Source organism: Tenrec ecaudatus, chromosome 2 (assembly GCF_050624435.1).
Source record: "Tenrec ecaudatus isolate mTenEca1 chromosome 2, mTenEca1.hap1, whole genome shotgun sequence".
NCBI lineage: Eukaryota > Metazoa > Chordata > Mammalia > Afrosoricida > Tenrecidae > Tenrec > Tenrec ecaudatus.
In genome coordinates this window covers 49865150-49892062 of record NC_134531.1, presented here as the reverse complement: position 1 = coordinate 49892062, position 26913 = coordinate 49865150, and the positions used below count along the sequence as shown (strand labels likewise).

The 26913-nt window shown below is 39.7% G+C and overlaps 1 protein-coding gene across 3 annotated transcripts in view; it reads left to right on the top strand.

Annotated features, from left to right (window-relative positions):
• Positions 1-26913, top strand: part of ARL15 (ARF like GTPase 15) — a 495300-nt gene that overhangs the window by 179318 nt on the left and 289069 nt on the right. For all 3 annotated transcript variants that reach the window (XM_075541033.1, XM_075541032.1, XM_075541034.1), the window contains one exon: positions 3653-3712. In XM_075541033.1, the coding sequence (XP_075397148.1) occupies positions 3653-3712 (60 nt within the window). The remainder of the gene's footprint in view (positions 1-3652; positions 3713-26913) is intronic.

Genomic DNA, 26913 nt, shown 5'->3' with positions numbered 1-26913 from the left:
GGAATTGCCGTTCGAGGACTCAGGTGTCCTTGGCCACTGGCATGCTATTTTCAGTTGCCTCATAGTCATACGAAAGCTGGGCAGTGAATAAAGACAGCCAAAGAAGGATCGATGCATTTGAATTATGGGCTTGGAAAAGGAGATTTAATATATAATAGATTGCCAGGACAAAAGGCCAATATAACTTGGAGGGAGTACAGCCAGGATGCTATTTAGAAGCAAGGGTGGCTAGACGTTTTCTGTCACACCTTGGACGTTTTACCAGAAAGAGCCCGTCCCTGGAGAACATCTTGGTTGGCAGGGCAGTGGGTCAGCAGGAAAAAAACCGAGACTCTCAAAACAATGAATTGACACGGCGTCCATTGATGATGGGCTTCAACGTCTTGGTGGTGTGAGGACGACACGGAACAGGCAGTGTTTTGCGCTGGTGTACGTACGGTCACTGAGTCAGGAACGACTCTGGGCGCCTAGCAACAAAACAGCCAACAACCCTCGGACACATTTAGAATGGCTGCAATGCAATGGTGTTGCTTCTCTTTCCTGAACAGGTCCTTGTTGTCTGGACTGATGATCTTGATTGGATCTTCTGGACATGCCGCAGCCATCCTCTGGAAGTCATATGAAGATCGCAATAAGGAACATTGTATCTACCGTTGCACTATAAACTTAGCCACACGTGTCCTATTTGAGGGGAAACATTTATGGGGAGTCTGCAGAGGCATTTACGTGCCTGTAAATAACATGGCTAGGTTTGCTTAGTGTGAACACTCAGGGACGTTTTTGCAGTCATCTTTTATGGAGCCTGCAAGGATTTGAAGATGCTAACTGTGGTATAATCTGTCACTCAGCTTAATAAGTATCATAAATTGTGTTTTGCATCTGGGTGGGGCAGTTTCTGGTGGCTGTTACTTCCCTTTGGGTGTCTGTGTCTTGTCAGCTGTTACAGGTGGAAGCAGATTAAAGATTGCGCTGTGCTCCACACCTGCTCCTTTTTCAGCGTCGGGGCCTGCCCTGCTTCTCTGCAACAGCCCTGTCTGCGTTGTTCTGAGCACAACTACTACTGCTTTTTTACTTCCTAATGACATTTCCTGATATTTGTTTATCATAACTAATAGAATGCTTAGTATTTGTATGGGCTTTTCATTGTCAGGATTTCACAATCGTGGCCTTTAAATCCATAGAGTGCCCATGTGAGGTCAGTAGGTAAAGCCCAGTGTCCAAGTCTCCTCAGGCCACTTTTGGTGCCAGCAGGAGTATTGTGAATAGTGCTGGCTTCCCCGAAGGCCCCAGAGGTCAGACACCTGGAGAGGCTTTCCTGCAGGCCCAGGGACACACCACTGTTTCAGCCACCTGCTAGTCATGCCTCCTTGGATCTCACTGCACACACCATTCACCAGAAGGCTGTGCCGGCCACATGGATGCACTTGTCTTCTGTGTACAGCCTAGGTCAGCTGTTCACATCTCTGTCACTCGTTAGGCGCTACCTTTCGTTTGTTGGTATCTTTTACCGTTCCTTCAAAGTGCTCAGGTTCGTAGTAAATGAGCACCTAAGAGAGTCTCTCATGTGTAGATTTGGGCAAGTAAACAGTACACATAGCTAGTGATTAAATTGCTAGCAGTCAAGCATTAGTTGCAATGAATGCTAGAAACTATCTACGGTATTCTTTTTGTGCGCCCAGCACTGTGATAAACACGATACATGCTTAATAGTATTTATCCTTCTAACTGTCCTGTGAGGTGGATATTAAACTCATTTGCAGATGGGAGAGCTAGGGCTACTAGGTTGTCCATATTGACATCAATTTATCAGTGTAAGAGCTAAAATTTACACCTAGTCCTGTCTGAATCCAAAGTCAATTGTGCAACCATTACTTAATGCAAAACCTCAAAACCAAGCCCACTGCCATCAAGTTGATTCTTATGCATAGGGACCCGCTATAGCAGCAGCTCTCAACCTGTGGGTCATGACCCCTTTGGGGGATCAGACGACCCTTTCACAGGGGTCACCCGATTCATAACAGTAGCACAATTACAGTTATGAAGTAGCAACAAAAATAATTTTATGGTTGGGGGGTTGCCACAACATGAGGAACTGTATGAAAAGGTCCCAGCCTTAGGAAGGTTGAGAACCACTGCTCTATAGAGCGACCGAGTTTGTAGACTTCTACTGTAACAGATGGTTTTGCCTGTCTCATTCAGAGTGGTCGGCAGGCAGGTTTAAACCTCCACCCTTGCAATTGTCAGTCCAGTACTTACCGTGTCATGAGGACTCCTTGGATACGCATTACCTCAAACAGAAGGGGCTCTGCTGGGTGACGCTCTGGGCTGGCAGTGGAAATGTCAGTCATTCAAATTCACCAGCCGCACCCCTCAGGAGAAAGATGAGGCATTTTGCTCCTGTAAAGATATACAGTCTTAGAAATCACAAGGGCAGCTTTACCATGTCCTCTAGAGTCACTATGAGTAGGAATTGATTTGACAGCAGTAATTTGGTTTATTTGGTCTTAAAGTGAAAGATAATGTATAGAATCTCTACTAGGGCAAGAACATATTGATATAGCAAAGAATATGAAAATTAGAATTCACAGGTACATAATAATTTTCATAAGGCAAGATATAACCATGTAAAAGACTTGCTCTAGTCTTCTGCACACTTTATATTGTTTTGCTTCTCAATGCACTTGCATCATTGACTTTACATGATCAATATTTGCGTGTTCTCTTTTACTCTTTTGATAATTTCATATAAAGGAAATTTTGTTTTATTAACCTTTCATTTGTACATAGTAAACAATTCTTAAAACCAATAGTGAGGCTTTTAATTGAAGAAGAATCTACAGGGTAAAATATTTAAATGAAACATTGGATGGACCTCCCTTCTATTAAAGATTCTGGTCCCTTGGCTTCCCCAGAGTCATGATTAGTTTCAACTTCTTGTGGGTCCTTTCAGAAACATTCAGCAGGCATATTTGGTTACACCAGATGTCTTCAAACTCCCTCATAAATTTGTAGGCTTATGTATGCTTATATCACGTAAAATTCAGTTATATTTTAATTGGTTCACTGGAATTTTAACATTCCAGCGCACCCCCCAAACATCCAACCATAGGGAAATGTGGACTTTAGACAGATCATTTATAACAGAAATCATTTATTGTATGTAGCTTAAAATTATCACCTATACAGTAATACTTACAATTGTACTTTCAAGAACAATGTCTTTGGAACATATTAACCATGTCCTTAAAAGGAAATGTTCAATCAGTATGACATAATTCTACCAGTAGGTGGTTATCACTTAAGTATGTTAACCTCTAAGATGGGTGAATTAAACATGAGAGAAAATCGTAGGACTTTAAATTTTAGTTAGATGCAAAGATCCTGTAGCTTTAATAACCTTTTAGATTCTTATTTAGTACCACATATCTTCCAGTTGAAAAATTTACATCATGGCATTACTTATTAACTTAAAAATCAACTTTTTTTTAAAGCAAAAAGGATAGTAATGTTTCACTATACTATACACCTATGTTTTGAAAAATGGTAGATGATGGTGGGTTATCAGTTTATCTTGGAAATTTCTTACTCAAAATGGAGTAAAATTTTAAAGTTTTGTTGCTAATTCTCTTTCTGTGTTTGTTTTTAATTTTAGGTTTTAGTATAAAAGCAGTGCCATTCCAGAATGCCATCTTGAATGTTAAAGAACTTGGAGGTATAACTTTTAAATATTTCTGTGTATGTCTAGTCTTCAAATTTACAAATTTGCTGTTCATTTATTATATAGTTAAATCATAATAGAAACTATTCTAAGAAGTTACGCATTATCATCTTTTCTCATCATATTATTTTCCTTAGAAGTATTTCCTTCATGGTTGAAATTATTGAAAAGCTCAAAGTAAAATAAACTGTGTTTTCTTTTGTATTAATCAAAGAACTCCATTAGTAATTGAGTTTCGTATATTATACTTGTTTTTACTGGTTCAGGAAATTTATTCTTGAATAAAAATATTAAGAATTTTAATATAATTATAGAAAGAAGCTATATACTATACTTTAGAGGTGTTTCTATTTATTCTGCAGGTCTTATTGTAGCTGATCTTTTGAAAATACGTTTGTTCCGATAATAAATCTTTGCCAATGGGTTCTTTACTAGCCAAGCACATGTATTGGATCGGCTGCACCCCAAACATATATCACTTAGTCTTTCATTACACTCTCAGTCTGGTATTTTTTCGTTGTGTTTTTATGTGAGTTAGGGTCTTAACCCATGTAAATAGGCTAACAAAGAAATCGGTCAATTCAGTGAACCTACTTAAATTCCTTAATGGCATAGGAAAGTGCGAAGGGTCCAGAGTTCAGCGTTTTGGTGAGTTTAATGACTTAGAAGAAAGTTCTCTTCCATCTCTTTAATCACTTCATGATAAATGACTTTGCTTTTATTTTTTGTAATAGTTCCATTCTGTGAACTATGTTTAGTTTGATGAAGTTGACATGCTAACTTTATGCCATTTTAGTCGTTTTTTGAGTGCCCGGTTATTTTTATCTAATAATCGGGTATCTTCAGATGTCTTTGTTTACAGAGAGCTAAATCTAGTATGGATATACTTTTGTCAGTGTGTTTTGTAGCTAGCTACCTTGGGCTTCCATACTATTACTATTTAAAATCAACTGTGCTTGATAAATTTCAATTTTCTCTTAAGACATTCTTTTTCATTTTTACTCCAAAAATCATTAGACATAAATATTTTTATTATAAACTAAATTTCATACGTAATGCTTTTAAAAACATTTTTGTTGGTTTGAATCCCTTAATATTAATTTGTTATTCTCTTGGGAACTATGTTTATGTTTCTTGATACTTTGTGGATATTTTAAAATTAAAGAACTTATTGTAAAATTTCATGGAGTCAAATGTATTGTTTGAGAATTCTATTTAAATATGGTTGGCAGTCCAGAATTAAATATGGTTGGTACCCAGCAAGCATTTTCTCTTTAAGCTAGACACCTACCGAATGCAAGGTAATGAATACCCATTGGATGCAAGATAATGCTTATTACTTAGGATGTTTGATAGGAAGCAGTGGTCAGTGTGCCAAAGGATTAATGTCCCAGAGGAAAGGCACCTTTAACCCCCAAACAGAATCCCTAGATGGTGCTTCGCTATCATTGCCCATTACTCTGACCAGGAACTCTATAGAAGGCCACACTGGACTGGGTAAAAAGTGGTAGAATGAAATTCAAATTGAAAAAAAAAAGGCCAGATCTGCTGGTCTGAAAGAAATACTGAGGGTGTCACCTTAAGACTTGGTACTGAAGATACCACTGGAGGCCACCTTTCAGCCAATTAATAGGCCAAAATCAAGCCCAGACTCACTGCCAGTGAGTCAATTCTGACTCATAACAACCCTAGAGCACAAGGTAAAACTGCCGCTATGGGTTTCCAAGTTTCATAACAACCCTATAGGTTAAGGTAGAACTGCCCCTCTGGGGTTCCTACACTCACTCTAAGGGTAGAGAAAGCCTCATCTTTCTCCTGCAATTAATAGACCCATCTATTCAAATAACACTTTAACACCTGTGCAGAATGTTCTCCTTAGAACAACTACTATATGAGCCTCGAAGAGCAATATTTGCCCCAAACCAGACACGAGAAAGCAGAAAGGGACAGGACAGTCAGATCAATGGGAACTGGGGGCCAGGGCAGAAAAAGGCATGCTCACCTATTTCCAGGAATGCAGACAATGTTACAAACCGTTTATTTGTGAACTATTGATTGGAAAAATCAATTCTTTATGTAAACTTTCATCTAAAGCACAATAAAAGGCTTTAAACAAATCATGGCAACATATTACTTTATACAATAGATGTATGGATTGTTGTAAAAGCTGTAAGAACCCCAATAAAATAATTTTTTTAAAAAAACCTCAACATGTCTGTGAAAAATTAGGAAAGTAAATACTACAGAGATTCATTATAACCTTGATTTGTGCCGCTGAAATCCAATATAAAGGAAGAATAAATGAGAGGATTGGAGAGTGTGTAGGGTGTGACCAGATCCTTTCTCAAGAAAGATTTAATATTGCTGAAACAAATATGCCCTGACTGGGGCTGAGATGAAAATAACAATAGGGAGGATAGGAAGGTTTAAGTTAGAATACCCATTTTGTTTTGAGGTTCAGCTGAGTAGATGAAAGATAGTCTCCCGCTGAGACTATTACCCTAATCACCTTTCAGGTCTAGAAATGACCTCACCCCAGAGGCTGATGTTCAGCCCAGCAGTAGAGGTTTCTACACACTGAACAGTAAGAGCATTAGGGAGGTGCACATGCCTCAGAATAAACTGCCACTTGGGATCAAAAGGGCAACATTTGCCCCAGGACGAGTTTCAGCAGGCAGAAAGTAGTAGGAAAGAGGGAGAAATAGATGCAGGAAACACCAGGAAGAAGATAGGGTAAGTGATTATTACATTGTGGAGATTTCATTGAATGAGGTGAAACAAAATGCGTATAAATTGTTGACTGGAAAACTGATTTTCTGTAAACCCTCACCCAATAAACCATGTTCAAATGGTCTACGAAGGAAGTTAACAGATGGTCTTTACCAGTAAGACACGCCCAGGGTGGAGTTATTTGCCTGGACATGCTACAAAGTTCTTTCAGGCTTGCTGATAAATGCTCAAAGGGCATACCACTCTGCTATAAGCCTCAATCTGGAGACTTTCAACTCGAGCTTCATGGGTCAGCAAACCCAGCTCCCCAAATTAAGTGCTTAGAGGCAACCTCCTCCAGGAAGCCTCAGCCCGAAGGCACACGGCCCCACTTGTGTGGGTCAGCAAGCCCAACTTCCACAGTTAGGGACCAAGAAACCCCTTTCTCCGTAAGCCAGCCTCCTGCGCAAAAGCACTCAGCTTGACTTACACTGGATTGGGAAGCCCCTCGCTCCGCTCTGTGCGCCGTCTCCTGGGTCTGTTGCTGCTCCTCTGATGGTGTAGCTGTCATCTGGATCCAAGAAGTTCACTTTGGGCAGCTTGGGTCCAGAGGGGGTGTTCCACTCCTGGCTCTTGATAGTAAGGAGATCCCTCCTTTTGCTTCTCCCAGGGCTCATTTTATACACAGCAGGATGCCGCGCCAGGGAGGCCTGTTTGCAGGTATTCACAGGTGAATCCTATCAGTAGCTTTGCCCTCCTTCTTACCAGACCCCTGCAGGCAAGGGTGGTTTGGTGGGAGTTAGAGAGATTTTGGCTAGAAGAGCACATTGAATAATTCACGGACTCTGCAGCCAAGATAGGCTTTTATATACTTGTTAGTGAAGTAAGTTTCTGGATCATTGTTTATTCAAAGAAACAGACCTTCTTTAATTGCTTTGATTTCTGTAGTGCTCTTTGTTTTGAATAGAAGATTTAAAGTTGCATTTGCAAGAAGCCTCAAAACTGATTTAAGAAGAACCAGTCACATTAAACAACAATCCGCTGCCCCTGCAAGAGCAAGGCAAGACTAGCTTACCATACAGAAATACCTTTGTTTTTCTGCAATTTAGGATCTGTCCTAGGTACCAAGAGACTCACCCCAATATAAGACATGGCATTTTTTTGAGAATTATAACTTCTAAAATCAAATTGTTTGCGAGGTGACTTCTTGGCCAAGAATTTCCAAGTTTCGAGGAGGAAGTTGCATGTTTTAGCATCAATGCATGGAGATGTGATATATTCATCCACTAGTGGAGGGTAGCTAGTAAGAAGAACTGGTCTAGGATGTAATAACAATGCATTGCGTTTCTGAAAGTTACTTTAAGGGCATCATAATATCAAATTTTGTACACCTAGTGTGTGTCTACATGTACAGATCACACCTGACAAAGAAAATAAAACTCTGCTCAGCTGGACCAATAGCCTACCGCATGATAAGTGGAGAAAAGATCGAAGTTGTCAAGGCTTTAATTTTACCTGTCACAACACTTAACTTCCAAGGAAGCAGCAGTCAAGAGATCAAACTACTTATTACGTTGGTAAAAACTGCGAAAGATCTCTTTTAAAGTGTTAAAAAGGAAAGAAGCCACTTTTAGGACTAATGTGTACTTGATCCAAGACCCAGTATTTTTTATCTCACATACATATAAAAGTTGGACAATGACTACAAAAGGCCAGAGAACAATTGATATCTTTGAATTATGGCGCTGGCGAAGAATGTTGAATGTACCATGTCATTCTAGAAGAATAATTGTGTCTTGGAAGACGTTCAGCCAGAATGCTCTGTAGAAACAAGAATAGTGAATCTTAGGGCCTCGGGACACGTGATTTGGAGGGAACAGCCCCCGTAGGACAGCAAGCTTGCTAAACTGATGGAGAGGGTCGGCCCCTCGGGAGATGGATCGGCACAGCAACTGCAGCAGTGAGTTCAGTCACGGTGGGGAGGAAGCCAGCTCCAGGCGGCCTTTTCCTCTCTTGCTACATTGGGTCACTGTGATCCAGAACAGACTGCATGACTCCTCGCTACAGGAGGCCAAGTGAACTGTGTGATTCTAGGCAAGGTCTCTTCTCAGTACTTCTCTTTGTTTACCTTGTACATGTGCTAGTTATTCTTCCAGCGTTTATAGCCATGGGTCAGGGCTAAACTAGTTAGTGCAGGTGAAGTACCTAAGAATGGTAGCTGGCTTATACTAATGTTTATGCAAGATTGGAATTTACTCACGTGACAGCTGTCCCCGAACACCTTCTCATAAGCCTTTCCCCAAGGTTTGTAAGAAGAGCACCTATCACATATTGATGGCTTTTTTCCCTTCCCAATCACCATGCCGCTCTGCCTCCCAGACAGGTGCTGTTTTCTCCCATTTTGTGAGAGATAGCTCAATTAAAAACCTAATGAGAAGGGACCTCATTGGGGTTTTCTTTTTTTAACGGTGTAGCATATTTCTGTCACGACACCGGAGTTAATAATCAATGATATGTACTTCTTTTTGCCTCTCCGCTTTATCACCTTTCCATCTGTTTTCAGATTTCACCTAAAAAAATTCTCTTCTATCATTTGCCTTTTAATTGCGTTCGTTCTCTATTTGGCCTACGTGTTTGCACCGTCTCTCTGAGACCCATGAAGCATCTGGCGCTCAGCTGAGTTGAACGGAGTGGTCTCCTCTGCCCTGACATTGGGGTTCTTATTTTCATTTTGAAATGTGTAGTTTCTTACACCTACAAGCAGAATGGAAGGTCTTTATCGAGGGTTTCCTCTTGATTGTGAAATGTTATATGTGAATTAATGGACTCTGGAGACAAACTTTCATTTCTCAACACGCTTGGTTCTTTAGCATTTATTGTCACGGAGCTTAACAACCTTGCCTCTTTCTCTCTCTGAAACCTGGAATTCTGCCGGGTGGGGGGTGGGGGTAGGGGTGGGAGGGTTGTGTGTGTGTGTGTGTGTTTTTCAATGCCCTTTTTATGTTTGTTTTCTTCCCTTCACCTTCGAATGAGTTGAGTCTGAATTGTCTCCTTGCCTCCCCTGCCCCAGCTCCATGCCCACCCAGTAGACGCTGTGGAATTCTTGTCTGCACCATCGACACGGGAAAGGCAAGGGCATGCCGAAGAGCCCTCTGCAGTGTCTGTGCTTTATTGTGCATGGCCACCAGTGGCCGTTCAGAGGGAAAAGGGCGTGAAGATTTTGTTTGCACTTTATTTGGGGTTTCTTTCCTCCCCTCTGAAGAAAGGACAGCTCTTCTTTCCCTGAAGGCACAGAGGGTACTGGGGAAAGGGCAAGTTGGGTTCAGTCCCAGTTACCTCAGTGTGTGCAACAGCGAGTGAATGAATTTTGAGGATTGTTAGCGAAGTCATTTTTTTTTTTAAGGTTGCTTCTTTCAGCAGCCAAGCTGTGATATGAAACAGATGTTGTCCCGTGTCTTTGTTTGCCTGGAGGAATACGCCTCCTCGTACTGAAAGGTGCTGTTTGTTTGCATCCTGCTAGTTCTCCAAAACTGCTGGTAATCTGGCCAGGTTATTTGCATTTCTCAATTTCTCCAGAAAGCTTCCCGATAAACTTCACAGGCTGCCCACGGGGCACTGCTGCCCGCCTCCATTAGTCGCTGCCTAGACCTTTTGATGTCTTTCCCTAAAATAAAAGCTTTCTTCCGTCCCCCTCCTCTTTTATTCAAACTTGCTTTGGAGGGAAGAGGAACTCTAGTTTTTTATCTCCCGGCTTCGACATACATCTGTCCCTGTGTCTGTGTGTGTGTGTGAGAGTGAGCGTCCCTGTATGTGCACCTGAACTTCCGTGAATTTACGGTAATGGCTGGCTCTGAAAGAGTCACGAGAGGCGTAAAGACAAAGTGCACCAACACGTGAGTAGCTGTCGTACGAGCAGCAGTCATGGAAGCCGCAGAGGTTGTCACGGACACATTGCTTTGAGGCGTAGGCAGAACCTCAGGCATTTCTTGCTGGTGTAGGAGAGAGCCACTTGCCCTTTTAAGGCTCTTTAAGGCTTCTCCAGATGCGAGTTTCTGGAAGCAATGGCGACAAACTGTGCCCTGGCATAGCTACACACCAGTAAATGCACATATTCTCCATTTCTTGTATAATTATAAGAAATTGTGGTTCAACAAGTAGAAGGTAGCCTCAAGATACTCTGCTACTCTCTGCATTTGAACTTGTTTCCTGACCAGTAAGATGCACTTTTTAATAAATCACTTCTATGCATGTGGCTTCTAAATATTCATGGGAACATTCAACTATCTTTTCATTCCTCTTCCCCCGCATAATATGCCAGCTTTTTGAAGGCCCCTCATGTTTCTTTCCCAGGGGAGTGGGCTGGGAAGGAATAGCGAAATTGCCCAAAACTCTTCAAGAGAGACGCTTCAAGAGTAGAAGGTGGTATTCCCCCTCTTTTTATACTCAGAGCTCCATTGTGATCATTTGGAATGGTCCAAAGTTGATAGAGTATTGTTTCCTTATCGAGGATAACAGCCTGACCTTTCTGCAATGGGAACAGCCAGTTAACTCCTGGCTCCCTAAGCTGTGTACTTGCTCACATAGGCTTGGGCTATACTAGGGGAAATGATATTGGTAGAAAGCCAAGTCACTTGGACGTGAGTTAAAAGGCCACAGCTATCTGAATTGCTTGAACGGGATCCCAGGGTGGTGGTGTTCAAGCGTTTTTTACACTTGCTAAGGGAAAACTGAGCCAAAGAGTCGGCGGAGCCAAATCTAGGGGCCCAGAAGCCTGTTGCTGGCTGATGTAGCCCTGACCTTAATTTTTGTTTTCTTCTGGAGAAATGCCGAGTACGTTTTTTAAAGCCCGGCTTCCCAGTCATAGTCCAATATAGCACTTAACGGTCCACTTCTTCTAAAACTACATAGATCTATGGACAGGGTACATGTAACATGCTCTAGAAAGTCGTTTTCTGGCCTTTCGAGGCCCTCGCAATTGGGATTTCATATGCTTCTGAACTATCCTGCTATATCGCTGCTTCCTTTTTAGGGGAAATCAGGTCATTTCATATCTTCCAACTCTACCAAACTAGCTCGCACAACATTTGTGTCGGGTTCTTAGCGTGATTCCCCGTCTCCCACAAGGGACTAGGTGTTTGTTTCTCTCGGGGGTTTCCATCATAGCAGCTAGTGTTCATTATGTATTTGCTTTCAGTGGTGTTGCAGCAACAGCACTGAGAGTCAGGAGACCAACAGTTTTCTCTACGAAAACAAGCCATGGGGCAGTGGGCAAGAAAGACACTAGGTAACTTCTCCTGCGCCTGCTTGCTTTCCTAGCAACTGAGGGCCCTGATAGCTTTCCTCCAGTTTTAATACAGCACATCTAATACGCGTTTTATCTTGAATCTCAGAATATTTCCTTAGTTTCAACCCCAAGGACTCACAGAGCTTACTTTAACAACTGTCCTGGACCATTTGGTATTATTTTATCTCTTTTCTTTTTAACCTCAGTTGTATATTTCTATTTATGTTTCTTTGTATGGAGTAGCTAATTATTTGGAGAAGCCTCAACTTTGTATGTGTATGGGTGTGTGTGTGTGTGTGTGTGTATTTTATCATGTGACACAGGACAAATGTGCATTAGATTGTTCATATTAGTTGCTCTTAAGTTGGTTCGGACTCACGTTGACCTTGTGTGTAGCAGAATGGAATCTCACGTCCTGCACCGTCTTTATGCTACATGTTTGTTTAAGTCCGTTGTTTTGCCTAGTGTGTAGTGCCTTCCAACAGGAGGCTCATCTTCCAACATTGACTAACTATGTCAGGTAACATTCTGTTGTGATCCACAGGTTGTCTGACTAATCTGGATGCTCTACTGAAACTTGTCACCCATGGTTGACAATGCTGGTCTTGGTATATGCAATGCCAGTGGCACAGCTTCCAAATGCACAACAACTAGCAAGCCACCCCCACCAAAGGACAAACTGAGAGGCATGTGACAACATCAAGGAACAACTAAATAGTACTAAATTTATACTATTCCAGTCACTGTCCCATTGACTTGGCGAAGCAGCGTAGTCTGTTATGTCGAGACTGTAAGAAGATTGAACTGCATATCCAGTTAGGTTTGCACAGAAAGGGTAGAGGAAACCTCACGGAGGAAAAGACAGTCTAGGAAAAAGCAGCAGATGGGACTAAGTACACAGAGAAGGCAATAACCTTGCTCTCTGGATGGGGCAAGATGGGAGAGTTATAAAGCTTTGGGCAGAGGGCTAATTGTACTATAGTATGAAATATGGCTCCAAAGCAAACCAAACTCAATGCCACCTCATAGCAGCCAGATAGGACAGGAGAGAACTGCCCATGCATGTTTCCAAGACTGCTCTCAACTAGAATAGAAAGCTTCATGTTTCTCCTTGGAAACCACGGGTGATTTTGAACGGCTAACATTGGGGTTAGCCCCTCAACTTGTAACTACTAAGCCACCAGGACTCCCTTTGAAATACAGTTAGGGAAAGTATATTTTAATATAAAATAACTGCCTTTGAATCCATTATGACTCATAGTGACTATAGTATCAAGTAGAGCTGCCCATGTGGGGTTCCAGTACTGTCACTCTTTATGGCATTGAAAGCCATGTCTTCCTCCTATGGAGTGGCTAATCGTTCACTTGTATGTCGTATTCAAAGTAACCACCACATCACCAGGACTCCAAATAAATTATGTGTCAATAAAACTACTGGGAGAAAACAAACAAATAACTACACAATGTAGGAAAAAATAAGGAAGAAAGAAGAATAAAAAACAAAGCTTTATATGAATTAACCAAATGATACCTCGAAACAAAATGCTAGGAACTTCAGAAGTAGAACTTGTTTGGTGGTGGTGTGCTAATTCGTTTCAGTGACTAATGAAGAACAACTATAAGTCAGGTTCACAGGATGGAATCACGCCACACACCAGCCCCCAATCCTCGGAGTCCATTTATCTGTGTAGTTTGGTAGTAGAGTGATACTGGCTTTAAGGATTATGTAAATTTTCAAAACAAACTGCTTTACCGGAACCCTATACTCAAAATGTAATAAATAGTTGCAACATGACAACTATTAAAGAGCATGTTTGTAGCTATTCATCACTTAGACTTAGTTAGACTTGTTTTGCTGTTGTTAAGTGCTGTCCAGTGGGTTCTGACCTGTGGCGACCCTTTATGTAACTGAAAGAAACATTGCCCAATCCTGCACCATCTTCACATTTGTCCTTCTGTTTTAGCCCATTGTTGCAGCTACTTTGTTAATCCATCTCATACAGGGCCTTTTCCGCTGTCCCTCTTCTTGACCAGGCATGATGTCCTTCTCCAGGGACTGGTCTCTCCTGACAACAGATCCAGTGCACTTGAGATGAAGCCCCACCATCCTTGCTTCAAAGGACACGTTTGCTTTTTCACAGTCTGTGGTATTTTCCCTATTTTTCTCCAGCACCGTAATTCAAATGCATCAGTTCTTCGGTTTTCCTTTTTCGGTGTCCAATTTTCACATGCATATAAGGAGATTGAAAATACCATGGCTTGGGTACTCTTGCTTTTCAAAACGTTGAACAGGTCTTTTGCAACAGATTTACCCAATGCAATGTGTCATTTGATTGTTTTAACTGCTGTGCCATAAGCATTGGTTGTGGATCCAAACAAGACAAAATCCTTGACAACTTCATTTTTGACCCAGCTTATCATGACATTATCTGTTGGTTCAGTTGTGGGGATTTGGGTCTTTTTACACTGAGTTGTAAGCCATTCTGAAGGCCACAATCTTTGATCTTCATTACCAGGTACGTCTGTTCCTCTTCAGAGAGCCAGGTTGTGTCATTTGCATATCTCAGGTTGTTAGTAAGCTTTCCTCCAATCCTGACTCTGAGTTCTTCATCTAATCCAGCTGATTATTTGCTTAGCATACAGTTTGAATAAGTATGGTGAAACAATGCAATGATTTTAAACCATGTGGTATTCCCCTGTTCTATTTACACAACTGCTGCTTGATCCTTGTATAGGTTCCTCATGTGCAGAATCAAGTGTTCTGGAATTCCCATTCTTCTCAAGGATATCCATAATTTATTATATTCCTCAGAGTCAAATACCTTTGAATAGTCATCAAAAAAACACAAGTATTAACATTTTTCTGGTATTCTCTGTATTCAGTCAAAATACATCTGATATTAGCAATTATATCCATTGCTCCACGTCCTCTTCTGAATCCAGCCTGTACCTCTGGCAGCTTCCTGTTGTTAGATGATCTTCAGCAAAATTTTACTTGCATGTGATATTAGTGAGGTTGATCTATAACTTGTGCATTGTGTAGGGTCACCTGTCTTTGGAATGGATATAAATATGGATCTCTTCCTGTCATTTAGCCCAAGTAGCTGTGTTCCAAATTTCCTGGCACAGATGAGTGTTTGCTTCCAGGGCTTCATTCTTCGACTTGCAGAAACATGTTAGTTGTTATTCCATCGATTCTTGGATAGGTGTTTTTGGTTAATGTTTTCCATTACCGTTGGGTCTTGCTCATATCTTACCTCTTAAAATGGTTGAATGTTGACTAGTTCTTTTTGGCACACTGGCTCTGTGCATTCTTTCCACCTTTTTAAAAACATTAATTTTATTTATTTTTCTCTCCACTTTTTTATGTTCTTTTTTATTTTTATTTTTTAAACATTTTATTAGGGGCTCATACAACTCTTATCACAATCCACACATATACATACATCAATTGTATAAAGCACATCTGTACATTGTTTGCCCTAGTCACTCTCAAAGCATTTGCTCTCCACTTAAGCCCTCCGCATCAGGTCCTCTTTTTTTTCCCCCCTTCCTCCCCACTCCCCCCTCCCTCAATAGCCCTTGATAATCCACAGATTGTTATTTTGTCATATCTTGCCCTATCTGGAGTCTCCCTTCCCCACTTCTCGGCCGTCCATCTCCCAGGGAAGAGGTCACATGTGGATCCTTGTAATCAGTTCCCCCTTTCCAACCCACTCACCCAGCATCGCCCCTCACACCCCTTGTCCTGAAGGTATCATCCACCCTGGATTCCCTGTGCCTCCAGCTCCCATATGCACCAGTGTACAACCTCTGTCCTATCCAGTCCTGCAAGGTAGAATTTGGATCATGGTAGTTGGGGGGAGGCAGCATCCAGGATCTGGGGGAAAGCCATGTTCTTCATCGTCTCTCCACTTTTTTAATGCTTCCTGCATTGTTCAATATTTTGCCCCCAAAAATCTTTCAGTATTTTAACTTCAGTCTTGAATTTTGTTTCCTTAGTTTTGTATAGATTTGCTTTGATGCTTCAAAAACTAATGTCTTCAACTTTCAGATATTGTTGATTCAATTGACGCTATGTGATCATTTTAATCTTGAAATATGCTGATATTTATGGCAACAGTGTGAGAGATAATGTAAAGAATTTATCGTGTGAGGTGAATTATGATTTTAGTACAAGTATGTGAAGCTCTTAATTGAGAATTAAAGATATTTTTATACGTGTTTATTCTCTCTTCATTGGCTAAAATCCCATGAAATGACAAAAAGTATCTGAAAACAAACAAACAATAGCAAATTAAATCTACAACAAAGAAAAATAAGACTGAGCTTGAGGAGTCAACAATGGAAACATGATCAAGAAGGGGAACTCATGTTTTATAATTATTAATCAGAATGATGAGTTATTAATTGGGGCTTCCTATTGAAGATATGGCCATTCCCCTGCCACCTCTCCATACCAGTTCTATGCCTGTGCTAAGTGGTAGATAGCAGCTGTGTTTATCCACAGACTATATCCATGAGTGTGGGTGTCAGACCAGAAAATCAGGGCAAAGATTCAGGAATGTTCTGACTGCCAGGTGGGTTGAAAAGCCCACACAAACAGGAGACAAGCCACTTGTCTGTCCCCATTAATCATTGGAAACAGGCAACAGTTAACAAAACAGCTGAGAAACAACATTTTTAAATAAGAAATGAGCTTATAAGCATGTCACACTACAATGTAAGCAACTCAACATGTTGAAAGAAAGACTGACCAATCAAGAAATCATAAGAAAAAATATCCAAGGATACAGAGGTCATAGAGTCACCAGAAGACAGAGAGAATTTGGAAGGTTTTGTTTTCCCCCTAACATAATGCAAAAGGAACACTTTGAAAGTATGAGGGGAAATTTAAGAAACACAGAATACCTCTGCTTAATATTATTCTTAAAGGCTGAAAGAAAAGAGAGAGGAAAATAAAGGGAAAATCATAAAATAGTCGGAGGGAGGGAACTAGCGCAGTAGCACCGGCAGCCAGTGAGGTACAGCGCTGAGCCTCCCTCCTCTCTCCTCCTCACCCTCCTGGTGCTCCCTTTCTTGGTGGCCAAAAAGAAAGACGAAGTGAAGAAGGGCCACCCACGCAGTGGGTGCTTGGAGTGGACCTCGGGACCCTGCACCCCAGTGGCGAGGACTTCAGTATGGCTTTCTAACCTACTCTGCCGTCCATTTTCTCTCCTTGGGCACTCGGCTTCTCATGTCAATGGCCACAGAGAACTCACAGTCATCACCATTATGGGGCTTATTAGGCAAATTAATGGATCGCACATATCCAGACCAGAAAACATTAAGGAAACAACCTTTGCTTCACCAAAATGATGCCGTTACTAAGAAACAAACCATTTTCCACAATAAACACTTTCCCCATTCGATGGATTTTGTGTCCATGTCATAAAACAGTTGACCATCAATGTGTGGACCTATTTCTGGACTCTCAAATTTATTTCACTGGTACAGGTTTTTTAAAACCATTTTTGTACCATATTTTAATTTTTATACCACATCTATTTTTATACATTTTATACCATCATGCCCTATGGGGATAAGACCCTTTACCATCAATTAAATAGGGAGATTTTTAAAAGGCAGATTAAAAAACAAGCAAAAAAAACAGATCCAGGAATGGGTTTGGGGTTCACACTAAATCCTCGTTTCAATTTAAGACAATTAATTTTCACATCATGGTCCTACTCGGTACTTGCCTCGGGAAGGGAACACAGAAGATATGGGTGTTTTAGCAAAGTGTGGGGAAGAAATTAGATGATGCCCGGCTGTCAGATAAAATAGTATCTGGGGTCTTAAAGGCTTGTTTCCAAACAAGCATCCTTCTAAGTGAGATGTGAACTAAGTCCACATGGAAGAAGCACTCCATCATTAGTCACAAAAGGGCTGTAAATCATATAATCCAAAGTCGTAAGAGGGATTAGTGTCAGAGCCTAAATTGGGAGAATCCAGTTTGCAGCTGGCTGTGGAAGACAGTGGGAGCCCAAGATGCATTGGGACATAAGGAACATAGAACATAAGTCTCCAGTGATCTACCTCTATCCACTAATTGAGGAATGGGAGGGAAGTGTTTACCAAACAGAGTGCATTGGAGAGATGAGTACAGAAGAGCCAAAGAATAAACCTGACTTGAACAGTTAAAACTTTGTCAGTTGATCCCCCTCTGCTGCACGCTGGACCTGATCTTGTTTTCAACATTTTCTGTATTTTTGTTTTGTTTTTGTTTGCTCATTAGGGTTTATCACAGGGGTGTTATATCATTGGGAGTCACCCTCTTTGTTATACGTCTTTCAGTATATGAAACCCAGGATTGGTAGAATTAGTGGGCTTTGAGGGTGGGGGTTATGTACAGTGGTGGGTGGTGGTGGAAAGCAAGACGATGTTAAGGAGTCCAGGAAGAAAAAGAATTTTTGGAAACTGATTATAGTAGCAATTGTACAATCCTGCTTGACATGATTGAACTATGAAATGATATATATTAACTACCAATTAATAAGTTAATATAAATATAGGGAATAAAAAATCTTAAAGTATCACTCTACCTCTTTCTAGTTTTTATTGCATCTCTGGTTTTTTTGTCTTTTTTTAAAAAACTGCTATCTTTATTAATTTCTTTCTTCTGATAGATTTAAACTTAGTTAACTCGGCTCTTCCTAGTTTCTGGAGTTGTTGAATTAGGATGTTTATTTGAGATCGTTTTTCAATAAATGCTATAAATTTTCCTCTGTGTACTGCCTTTGCTGCTTCCCATAGATTTTGCTTTGTTGCTATTTTACTTTCATGTGACTGAGAAATTTGTAATTTATCTGGGTAATTTAAGACTGTCTTGTTTAATTTACATACATTCATATTTTCCAGATTTTTTTTCCTTTCGTGATTTCTGTCTTCACTTTGTTGTCAGAGAAGAAATGGTCAGAGAATACGCATTGTATGATCTCATTATTTTAAAATTTATTCAATATTAGCTTTGTGACCTAATATGTGTTCTGTTTTGGAGAATGAGCCATGAACACTGGAGTAGAATGTGTGTTAATTTGAAGTAGAATGTGCTATGTTTGTCTTTTTATTGTTGTTAGATGCCGTCAAGTCAGCTCCAACCCATAGTGACCCTATGTGCACCTCAGAACAAATACATGGTTGTTTAGTACTTGATTATAGTGTCATTCAGATCCTCGGTTTCTTTGTTGATATTCTTTCCAGATGTTCGATTCAACATATAAAGTAAGGTATTGAAATCCACACACACACACACACACATTCTTCCCTCCCCCCCACCCCAAAAAACCCCCAGAAACCAGGGGAAAGCTCTGCTCCTGTGAGGGGGATAGTGCATTTGGAGTTCATTCCACCAGGTCAGACTGTTCATCAAGCTCTCTACTTAGAGGTTCTGAAAAGATTGCAGAACAGTGTGCACCAAAAAGACCTGCTTCTGCTGCTGCTCCTCTGATGTTATAGTTGTTTTCTGGATCCAGGAGGTTTACTGCGTAGGGATCTCCAGTCCAGAGAACGAGGCTCCACTCCTTGCTCTTGCTGGTAATGAAAATCCTTCCTCCTGCTTCTCAGAGGGCTAGTTTTATATGCTCCAGCAGGATGACATCACAGGTGAATCCTCTTAGTATCTTCCTCCCACCTTGTTACTGGATCCATGCAGACAAAGACCATTTGGTGGGAGTTAGAGACTTTGGCTAGAAGAGCCATGTGAAATAATTCACTGCCCATGTAGATGTGTGTTTTGTAATGCAATGTAATGGATAATGTATTAAAATTTTATTTTGCAGTTCTGTCTTTTGATTGGAGCATTGGTCCATTTACACTCAGTAGCGTTACCAATAAGAAAATTTGTTACTTGTTATCTCCCATTTTGTTATTCCTTAGTTGAGTGTCCTAAGTTTTCTTTATGTTTGTTCTTTACTATTATTTGCTTTTGTGTTTTGTTGGTTTATTGTAGTGGACCATTTCGATCAATCTCCCCCTGCCCCCTTTTTATGTTGTGTGCACTTGTAGGTATTTGGTTGGTCATTACCAATGGATATTACACTTAGTAATTTTTAATATTCTAGGTGTAGTTGTTACCAACTTAACCAGTTATATTTGTACTGTTTCTTTCCCCCACTTTTTGTTATCACTAATTATGTTTTAAAATCTTATATTCTTGTAATATAATTTTATTCTTGTCTTTTGTTAATTTGTTCTTAAAAACCATGAAGGACAACATAATTACAATTACAAAGCTTATGTAACTTATTTCTAGTCCTTAGACTTGTCCATGCATTGACCTTTATTAGGGATATTATTTTTTATGTATACCTTTGAATTATTTTCTAGTTTATTTTTCCTTCCATCTTCCTAGTCTTTATACAAATGGCCTGGTATATATGAACTCTCTCACCTTCTCGTTATCTAGGTATTTTTTAATTTCACCCTCATTATTAAAGGATAGTTTTGCTGAGTATAATCTTGGTTCACATCCTTTTATATGATTAACAAATTTTTATATCATTCTGTTGCCTTTTTTTAATCCAATATTTCTGAAGGAGAAGTCATAACACATTCTTTTTGGGGATCCATTTTATGTGACTTTTTGCTTTTATCTATTATTTAAAAATTTTTCTCTTTCTCTGTAATTTTTGATAGCCACACTATGATATCTTGGTGCAAATCTTTTTAGAGTTGTTATATATGGAGTCCCTTAAACGTTTGGGATTCACATCCTTCACATAAATTTACAACCTTCATATGATTAGGGAAAATTTCCATCATTGTTTCTTCAAATATTCTTTCTGTTCGAATCTCATCTCCATCTAGAATACCCATGTTGCATATGTTATGTCATTGTTATCTCTTTATTTCAGTAAAGTGTGCCCAATTTTCCTAGTCAACAAAATCTTATCTTCGGTGAGCAATCTTCAACCCTAGCTGGAACATAAAGCAACAGAGCCAAATTGACTCCCTTGGAGGTATGTCATGTTGTTTTCAAAGCGTAAACCATGGGGTATGCAAGGAGGCAGGGAGAATGTTAACTATGACAATACTCTACTGCAGGGAGCCCAAGGGTCCATCTGTAGTTTTTCACAGTAGGCTGTCAGCCAGAAGTGTCCAGATTGGGGGAGGTGTTGGCACACCCCAAATGAACCCCTTAGCAAGGTCTGCTCTGTTGGTTTTCAGCAGAAGCTCTAACTGTCTGTTCTTTGTACTGGCACAAAGTTAGGGAAATGGGCTTTCTCAGCTCATTGTAATCGATTGCCTGCATGGCTGAGGGGAGGAACAGGGATGCTGGGAGAAGTTTCCCTATTGTATACATGACTCATTGATTCTTGCATGTCTACTATTTCCTGCTGATTTCCTCTGTTCGTCAATTCAGAGTTCCTCAGAACCAAGCGTTGTTTCCATATTGTATTTGTGTGGGAGAGTCAGAACGATCGTTGGTTTATGCTGCCACCTTCCCGGCATTCTTTGGTTAATTAGATCTAATGATACTTAGATACTTCTTGTTCTGAAAAATGCTACTCGAGAGTGAACAGAGACGCCATAGATTGAGCATGCCTTTCTTACAGATCACATAGCTAATGAAAGGAACCCTTAGAATTCAATTACAAGAAAACAAATAACGAAACTGCATAACAGGTCAAAAATTTGAAGATGATAATGAAAATATTGCGTCAAATTCATTAGTCGGTAGAGAAAAGCAAATTAAAACCACAACAAGCTATAGGTTCTCCCACTTTTCAGATGTTCACTTGACTTTGCTTTTATAAAAGACCTGTATTATTATTATCTGGTTTTGCTAATTGAAATAAACTGAAGCGAATTTCACTTTTGCAAAGAAAGGTGACTAGTGAAACGACATTCAGTGTTTGTTTTCCAGCAGCTGTTGTGAAGGAAGCACACACTCTCAGCAGTAAGAAAGGTCTTGCTAAACTTCTTCACCAGGCAGTACGCTTGCCACCCCAACCCACCGTATTGTTGAACTGTGTCTCTGAACACTGTATGTTAGTGCTGTTTTAAGTTCTATATGTTGTTCAGCATGAAATGGTAGATCATATTTTGGCTCTGGGAACTCTTTAAATTTCCTCCACACAAACTAATGGTAATCACTTCATTTTACACATGTTTGGCTTTCAGTAGGTTTTATGATGTTATTCGATGCCATTGAGTCAATTCTGACCCATAGCAACCACAACAGAATGAAACACTGCCTGGCCCTAATACCATATTCTTCTTCTTATAAGCAACTTCTCTGTTGATTTGCTCAGATTCAGTACAGATTGAATAAGTATGGTGACAGGACACGCCCTTAGTGCACAGTGTACCTGATTTTAGACCACGCATTATTCCCTAGTTTTGTTTATACAACTGCTCTTGATCCATGTCCAAGTTCTGCATGACCACAATGAAGTCTTCTGGAATTCCCATTCTTCTCAAGGCTATCTATAGTTTGTTATGATCCACATAGTCGAATGCCTTGGTGTAGTCAATAAAGCACAGGAACCCTTATTTTTGAATAGAGAGGGAAACCTATATGGCTACACATTTACTAAAATGACAGTTTAAAATCCCTGCCCATAACAACTACTGGCAAGGCTGTAGAAGTATTATAACTCTGAAATATGGCCCGTGAGAAGGTAAACGGTACAGACATTTTGGAAAACAATTTGGTAGTCTCTTAAAAGGTAAATATACAGTAACCATATAATCCAACCTTCCCTCTCCTGGATATTTACCCAAGAGAAAGTGAAAGCTTGTGCGCAAATGCTCACAGCAACTTTATTTGTTGGCATTTATCAAATGCCATCAACTGGTGAATATAAACTGTGATATATCCATACAATGGAATTCAATTAGAGAAATGCAAATTAAAACCACAACAAAGTATAGGTTCTCTTACTATTCAATACAGAATAAACTATTGATACAACTTTTGGTGAATTTCAAAATAACTATGCCAGGTGAAAGAAGCCATAAAAAATAGAGTGCATTTAGTATTTATATATATATATATATATATATATATATATATATATATATAAAATCTAGAAAATATAAACATATATTTACTGACAGAAAGTAAGATTGGTGAGAATACTTTTTGGAGGTAATCATATATACTGATTTTTCCCACATCAACTGTACACTTTAATACAATTTGCCATACCAGTTATTTGTTTTTGTTAGTTTCCATCGTGCCAATTCAGACCTGTAGCAGCACTAAGTTTGTAGAGAAGAATGGTCCCAGAGGGTTTTCATGGCTGTGACCTTTTAAAGTGGTTGAAAGTATGTTTGTTGAAGGGCTTAAGGGGATTTAAAAAAAATTTTTTTTACTGATTTCAAGTGAGTAGTCTTTTTGGATCGACTAAGTTACAATAATTATTTATGGGAGTAGGAAGCCCAGTCTTTCTCCTGCAGAGCTGATGGTGGTTTTGAACTGCTAATCATGTGATCACAGCCCAGTTTATAACTCCACACCACAATCTCGGAAACCCACGAGGGGCTGCTATGAGTCAGCATTGAGACAGTGAGAATGTGGAGAATATATAAGCTACGGTACGTGTGAGCTTCAAAGAGTGTGGGAATATGTGATGAAAAGGTAATGCAATTTTTCCGTGCCCTTTTTTGAAGCCCCCTTGTACTTGTTCAAAAAGATCAACATGACTTGGAGAAGCCTCAAAAAGAAAAAATAAAATCAATTTCTATATAATTACATAGTTGAATTATTAAGATTAAAAAGAACGATCAAGATGTAATCAAATCCATTCATTTCATGTGCAGATTTTGGAAATCTCTGCTAATAAAAGAAGACAGATTGAGCTGTCTGTGCGCAGCAGCCTTCAGTTAATCAAGGGGTTCCTGTGTGACAGATTCATTATGCAATCACCTGGTTCACTCCAAGGGATCCTAAAAACCATAGTGACACAGTACTCACTCTCTCCCCGGCCTTAATGGTTAGTTATATTTATGAAGAATACTGGTGTTGGTGATCAGGCAGTTGGGAAGATTCTGATAGAAAGGAGAAAGCTAGATAGAAGAAAACACAATTGTAAGACATTAAAGTGAAAAAAGAAAAGCATTTGATTACAAAACAGATTAGTTTTAAAGACAGATTGTGTGTGTGTGTGAGAGATAGCTTTGTTTCTTTTTTGGTGCTGAAGACTCTTTGTATCTTTGAGTTCTCTCCTTTGGCACATTCTCCTACAAGTCTTATATTATCCAGGCTGCTCTTCTGGTGAGTGTTTTCTAACCAGACCTTGCTTTGGCATAAGAAGTACTATATTTTTCATTTGTATTTTTTGCCCGCTTGTTTTGCAAGTCTTGAAAAAATGCTTGGCTTAGACTATTTAGGGATGCTTATCTGTAGCAATGTTTCATAATGTGCTAAGACGACTGAATATCAATACATTTTCTATATGTAGACTTTGCTCCAGTGTACCCAGTGAGGTCCATGATGTGAAGACCATATTTGTTTGTTTGTTTTTTAAAGGTGATGGTGGGCTTTATTTTTAGTACAAACAGATAAATAAAGTTCCTTTAGTTAAAAGCCACCGTTGCATTTTAGAAAACTTGAACTACCATTTTAGGGTCCAGAGGCAGAGTACTAACCTTTTTTTTCTTTTCTACATTCCTCTGAACAGATTGAAATGTCAGCAAAAATTTCCTCTTATTAATTAGAATTTCAGTCAGCTACTAGGGGCCTAGTATGAGCTAAAAGTGTATAGCTAAACTTACTGGGAATTTCGTAGCTGTAAAAGAGGGTGGGCTGTTATGGGAGGTCATATCTCCCATCGTCATCTAGTTGATTCCAGCTCACATGACCCTACAGGACAGAGCAGAACTAATGGCAGTCTTAAACTTCTGTAGGTAGAGCCTATAACAATGATTGGAGCCTCAGGGCATGTGACATGGAAACCATTTTTAATGCTGAAAGAGAATGCAGATAGAAGGAGGCATCTGAAATTCAATGGTAAAATCTAAATTATAACCAATTTTTTAAAGTTTCCAGCAAAGTCTTTCCCCCTTAATTTTGTGTTTGTTGTGCTAGCGTTACAAAATTTAATCTAAATATTTAAATCATGCTACAGATTTAGAAGGCTTGGTAAAGTGGAGGACAGTGATAAAGAGGAAGGCCTTCGATGAGATGGATTGAGACAGTGACTGGAGTGGTGGACGCAAGAACAATTGTGAGAATGGTGCAGGACTGGGCAGTGTTTTCTTCTGTTGCGCACAGCACTCTCATGGATCCAAACGGACTTAATGGTACTTTACAACCACACAGATGTAGAAGATGACGTTGGGTAGCAGGAGTCATATTGTACAAATGGGACAGGGCAACTCTGAACCCAAACCAAACCATTTGCTATTGAGTCAACTCTGCTTCCTGTGTGTCAGAGAACTGCACTCCCACGTTAGTGGCTGATGTCTAGGAAGTGGGTTGCCAAGCCTGGGTGGGCGTGAATGCCAATCTTTTAGTTAGCATCCAAGCACTTACCTATGTATGCTGTCCAGGAACTGCACCTGAAACAACAAACCTATTTATTAGGTAAGATTACTTTGTATAGTTCTTTATATCCTTGGAAGAGCCCAGGAATTCTTGTGGGCAAAGAAGCAGAGAGGGAAGACCCCAAATCTGTCTCAGTTTACTATCTAAAGCAGTGGTTCTCAACCTTGCTAATGCTGTGACCCTTTAATACATTTCCTCATGTTGTGGTGACCCCCAACCATAACATTATTTTTGTTGCTACTTCCTAACTGTAATTTTGAAACTGTTATGAATCGGCCTGTAAATATCTGATATGCAGGATGTATTTTTGTTGTTACAAATTGAATGTAATTATAAAACAGTGATTAATCACAAAACAATATATAATTTTATATTGTAAAATCATTATTTGTAATTACAAAGAAATTAAATTTTGTCTTGAAGCATGGTGTAGCATGAGTAACAGTCTTCACACTGTGGCCTTGTGTATGGATCTGGATGCATATAGGAGCGGTGTCTTGGTTCCTAAGACCATCGGAAATACGTGTTTTCCGATGGTTTTAAGCAATCCTTGTGAAAAGGCTGTTTGACGCCCCCAAAGGGGTCATGACCCACAGGTTGACAACAGCTGATCTAAAGTGAAGGAATCAATCCAGAGCAAAGTAAGAAGGATCACAAACACCTACATAAGTCCAAAGTGAGATACTGAGGTTGAAGATCCCTCTTTTCTGAATATTTCATTATCAGCCTTTGCCTTATCAAATATATAACATTTTAAATATATCAAATATTATATTTAATATTTCCCTCAGAAAGAAACATCTTTTTGCCCCTCTCTTTTTACGCTGACTGCCTTCTGTCTTTTGTAGGCAGGCTTAATGTTTTGATGCTTTGAGCCTTGGAATTCACCTTCACATTTGCCCTTTTGCTTCTGGCAATAGCCATCTTCCTTACCTGTGGAAAGCACTCTAAGTGCCCCTCTGCCTTCTTACTACCTGAAACAACACAACGTCCAGCTTTCCCCTCGATGAACCTTCCCACCCAAAACCTACTCTTGTTTTCATAAGTCTTGCTTTTGTTTCTTTTATGGTCAATAGAGAAAGAACAGAAAAGAAAAAACAAGATTTTGGAAGTCCAGATTTCATTTAACATGACTTTCCCTTTATCCTTTCATGCTAAAACCTGAATACATTGTAATATTGCTTTTTCCTGTTCTGTGTGCCAACTCATTCTCTTGTGACCTTCTCTCAACTGTTCTATTCAATTTGTCTCAGATATTTTCATAAATATTGTACTGAGAGTGGGGGAATGAACATTGATTAAACATTATTTTAAGACTGCACCAAAGAGAGATCATTTAGAAGCAAATGTATGTATTATTTTTTCTTTCTTTCTTTAAAAAAATCTTCATGCAAGAAATGTTGAATGTTTCCCCTGGATTTAAAAAACCTAAATAATGTAATTTATTTTGACTTTTTGTATATAGGATATTGTTGGAAAATTCTCTGCTAAAGTGGTGTTGGGATTTTTAGGTTAATATGGTTTGGTAACCCTGATGATGCAAGAACCACCAAAGAGAAGATGAAAGAGATTTACAGAATCACTATACCAGAAATAATTCAGTAGGTTTCAATTCTTTCAGAGGATAGCATCTGATGAAGAGTCAGCGGTGTTGAAGGAAAAAGTATG